Source organism: Ruditapes philippinarum, unplaced genomic scaffold (assembly GCF_026571515.1).
Source record: "Ruditapes philippinarum isolate M1 unplaced genomic scaffold, ASM2657151v2 ctg12796_1_1_1_1, whole genome shotgun sequence".
Classification (NCBI taxonomy): domain Eukaryota; kingdom Metazoa; phylum Mollusca; class Bivalvia; order Venerida; family Veneridae; genus Ruditapes; species Ruditapes philippinarum.
In genome coordinates, this window is record NW_026863943.1 from 21,410 (window position 1) to 26,137 (window position 4,728).

At 29.9% G+C, this 4,728-nt stretch overlaps 1 protein-coding gene across 1 annotated transcript; it reads right to left on the reverse strand.

Moving 5' to 3' along the window:
* Positions 1-458: 458 nt before the first annotated feature.
* Positions 459-2,549, reverse strand: LOC132723906 (tripartite motif-containing protein 59-like). Its single transcript, XM_060708715.1, has 2 exons — positions 2,230-2,549; positions 459-1,855 (listed from the first exon to the last, which is right to left on the reverse strand). Exon 2 carries the CDS (start codon positions 1,833-1,835, stop codon positions 459-461), a length of 1,377 nt encoding a protein of 458 aa, XP_060564698.1. The 5' UTR covers positions 1,836-1,855; positions 2,230-2,549.
* Positions 2,550-4,728: the final 2,179 nt, after the last annotated feature.

Here is a 4,728-nt window from a genome sequence, read left to right on the forward strand (position 1 = left end):
AAATGATTTTCTAGCATTGGATTATTGTACATGAATAAATAAAACATGTGCACAGGTTTTTATGCAATTGAATTCCAAATTCTTTTTCAAAATCATATAAATTTAATATAGAATGACACTGAAAGAGATTATCTTGTATTGTATTTGCCTCAAGGATTTATTTTTCATATTGCTAACTAAAAGTTGTTTTATTTCCTCAATATGAGGCAACAACTGATTGAAGAATCATATCATTCAACTTCAGCATGTGTACTTATTTTTAAGTCTTTACTTAAAGGCACATTATGCCTAAGAAATTCATATTTTTAAAATTCTCTAGACATGCCAAACATATGTTTGATAATGTTTTTGAAGCAGTTTTCTGGCTACATTAAAAGGAAACAGACCCCCGTCCAAAGTAAATTGTTGATACATGTGGCATAAGATATCTTCGTTTAAATAAACCTATCAAATAGTTTTTAAAACATTTTTCTTGTAAAGAATATGTTTCTCCTTTTCCGTTTAACATTTATTGTTTGTACATACGGTCCGTAATGTCTGGCTAAATGACCTTTATTGCAGAAATCAAGGAATTTAAAAGTAGCAAAAATAGTCAGGTACGGGAGAAACTCGAAGAATAAGAGCCTCGCTAACAGCCAAAAATTAATGTGCACCAAACAGCTTAAATAAAGAATACACCTATTAAGATTTGAGAAGAAATTCAAACAAATCAGAAATATCGGGAAAAGTGGCAATGCGCTCCTTATATTGAGACCTCTGTCAACGTAAAGATTTATTCTTTTGGAGAACACCAGAAGAATAACATAACACATTAAGGACAGGAAAAATGACATGGTAAAAGAATGTTTTGCTATATAAAGCATCGTAAAAATATCAAATAATTTGATTAGCAGGTACCAGAATATAATCTTTCTAGATTGCACAGAAATACAAAGACTAAAATCAACCACTTTTATATCTGGTTTTTCAAACAAATAGTTCAATAACCATTGCACGATAGACGAATTTTTTACAAGTAAAGATTTGATAACAAGTTTACTGAGGAGAGGAAACGCAATAGCCGCGTCCTCTGTCTGTGTTTGGGCATTCTTTAGAATAATTTCAGTGTCATTTTCCTCGGTTAGATCAAGGTTATCAATAAATAAATTTGTTTGACTTTCAAGCTGTGCTGCTTCTTCGGCTGCATTGCTTTCAATATCAAATTGCTTTAAATCAGGATGTTTATTTATATTCATAGCATTCTTTATCCTAAAGATTGCTAAAAGTTTTTTGAAAAAGAATACGTAAGTTGATTTAGAAACCGTTTTCAGTGAATTTGAACAGAAAAGATGTACATGAGTTAAGAAAAGAAGCACATGTAAATTACATAGAACGTTAAAACATAACTGCCTCTTCTCGATCTCTTTCACATGAGATTTTTGCTTATCATCATGTTTGTCACATGAACACTTAGAATTGTAATTTTCTGTCTCCTTTCCTACTTTGCCAAACTCACCTCTGGGCTTTTCCACCACTGATTCAAGAACAGTGTTCAGTAAAAGGCTTTCGGGGAAACATTTGAGATGTGCTTCTATACTGTGCTTTCCTTTTTGTCGTAATTTACATTCCCGTCGACAATTTGGACATGGAAATGAAGTTTTTCTTGTGTTTCCATTATCATCCAAACAATGCATCGTTACCAAAGAAACGACACATTTCTTACAAAATGTGTGCTGACATGGTAGAATCCTTGGACTTTCAAATTTATCAGTACAAAGCTGACACGTGATCAACGACTCTGAACATTTAAAATATACTGTATCAGTACTGTCACAATATGTTGATGAAGTCGCCATAGTGTAAATACTTTCAGATTCTGAAACGAAATTTTTATCACACGATATTCACTTTCATTGAGTATTACACGAGGGAAAAAGTACATAAGCACTTGAGCTCATTATATACAAACAGTCAATTTATTAACATAATTATGACTTTTTTCACAATCCAACATGGTATATTGAATATTAAATATTAAATTTAAATTTGCAAAAATGTTGCTATATTAAAGTTCGTAGTAAGTCCTGGATTGCTTTGCTAGGACAATAATATTCCAATTAGCCTTGATAGTTAGACGAGGTGCATTTATTTCATCTTAAACAGGCATTTTAGAAAAAAACAAAACTACACGATATTCTACAAGTAGATGTAGGTACACATAAAAAGTTTAAGTATAAACTAAAAACTTACTTAAATATCCCTTTTATTGTCCGTTTCCTCTAAATGTTCTGCCGTTTACTTTAACCGATATCAAATGGGCATGTTATCATTCACTTCGAAAAAACACTCCCTTTTACAGGTATAAAGTATATCGCATATTTGTGTTTCAATGTTTCATTAAAATGTACATTGTATAAACTTAATCAAACTTCGATTTTTCTTATCGCATTGTACGAAATAGCTTTTTGTTCTTTTTAAAACTTAAACAAATTACGCAGTACAAAGTAAAGTTATTTATTTCATACCTTATGAAATATAGCCTATACGTTTTCAGCGGTGTTACCACTTTATGTTCCAAAAGATTTTTTTCCCTAGTTTCTAAACCGATGCATTTTATCCAAAAGCGAAACAGTTTATTTTTTGGTGGAGATAACGTGTTTAAGTATGATTTAATTTGAGTCTGTTCCACGATATTGAATCTTGGTAAACAACAGACAGTAACTGTTGCACAGTCTTTTTTTTGTATGAGGAGTCAAGAAAACATTGTCTTACCATTTGAAGAATATGTAAATAAAATGTTTTGCATTTAAATTTGGTCATAAAATGTTAGGCTGATATGTGTGAATGTTTTTATGTACTTGTTATTTTTATTGACGACTCGTAAAATAAATCTTGTCATTCCGCAGTATATCATGGGTCATATTCAAAATCATATAAGACTCGGCTGCTTCGTAGCCGGACAAGTGTTTAAACTGCATATTGCAATAGAATAAGTGTTTTACTTTCCATTATCTCGCATGAACAGGGTCAATCAAACAGAGCCTGCAATTTTCACTCTAAACATTAGTTTTTAATGTTCTAAAGGGATATCCCATTGTCAAGATTATTTTATTTAGAAAATTTCAATCGATAAACGAATATAGGTTCTCCTGAAAGCCTTTACAAACAAATTTTGTAGCCGGAAATATTGCCTCCGTCGGAATGCATGGGTTTACTTGAAAATCCATGAGGTATAATTGAAATGATATCAATGCTACCAATCACATCAACCTTAGCGACTGCTACAGAAGGAACGACACTTTTTTACATATTATATATCACTGAACAGTTAATAGAAGAGTTAATGCCATTTAATTTTGTTTAATAAGCGTATAGCCTATGATATGATTAAATTGAGTTTTAGTTGGTTGGGTAGTTGGTTGGTTGATTTTTCTTGTTTAAAACACTGACACGAATCTGTGAAACAATTTTTAATACTATTGCGGATTGTGATTACGTAGTTAATTCAACACAAAGCAAGAAGAAGTCACTATAAAATGTTAAGAGCAATTTGTATATTTAAGAGTAGCTACATACAATTAACTTGCTAAGTTACACAAGTAAAGTATAACAAGAGTATACATTGCCATACTGATGATAATTCTTACCTTGTTTGAATTATTTTGCCATTTTTTGAAAACAAGAACATAAATATTTCATTAAATAACCCCATTTTGGTAGATGTTTTATTAATATTATTTAATCACTTAATGTGAATTGATCTACAATAACCAGTCGTTATATATTCCAAATATTAATAAAAATGTTTATTATATACATATAAATGAAATATTGAGAAATATTGATGAAATAAAATGCGTATTTTCATTTTCCGTATTTTCACTGTTAAAATTTATTTTTCACTGCAGTGAAACATATTTTCCGTATTTTCACTGGTGTCTTGCCGGACTACTTTCTTTTCAATTTTGCCAGTACACAAAATTTAAGGGAAAGTCTTTCAAATTTTAATGTCAAAAAAGATAAAAATGTATATAATAAACAGAAAATTCAAGTTTTTCTATAAATACATGATTTATTTTCATCTTGTGGCATGAAAATTACCATATTTCACTCGTGGCTACCGCCACTCATGAAATTTTTATTTTCATACCACTCGATGAAAATAAATCATGTATTTATAGAAAAAACTTGAATATCCTCTATATCCTTTGGATATTTCTATAAAGTATTTTTGAAAAACAAAATATTAATACACTTCTAAAATGATTTAGTATGAACATATATATGATGATTAATAATATTTCGTTCTAGTAAAACGTTATTGTCTGTTTTATATTGATACGTTGGATCATGTGTATCAACAACAGCCATATATAATTCAGGCTTGTTGTCACTTATGATGCTGAATAATATATACATTAATCAATTTCTTATCTATGGTATTACAGATCTTGTCACGGTACAGAGCAAAGTTTATCCGTACTACTATATGCTCTTTTGATTTAGTTAACTACAGCATGTGATTATGATGGAGTAAAGGTAAATAGATAAAAAAAAATATGAAAGACTCGGAATTAGAACAAGCGTCCATTGTTTTTGTAATATTCGGGTTTTCTTCCAGAATAAGAAAATGGCTATATTTGCATATTTATGATAAATCTAATTTAAATATACTTATATACATATCTATATATATATAGCTTTTGATGTATGGCAATTTATGAAGGTCTTATAGTAGGAATCTCATTG

What these genes read in the sequence shown, in the direction of transcription:
- LOC132723906 (XM_060708715.1), bottom strand. Translation starts at nt 1,835, where the DNA reads ATGGCGACTTCATCAACATATTGTGACAGTACTGATACAGTATATTTT.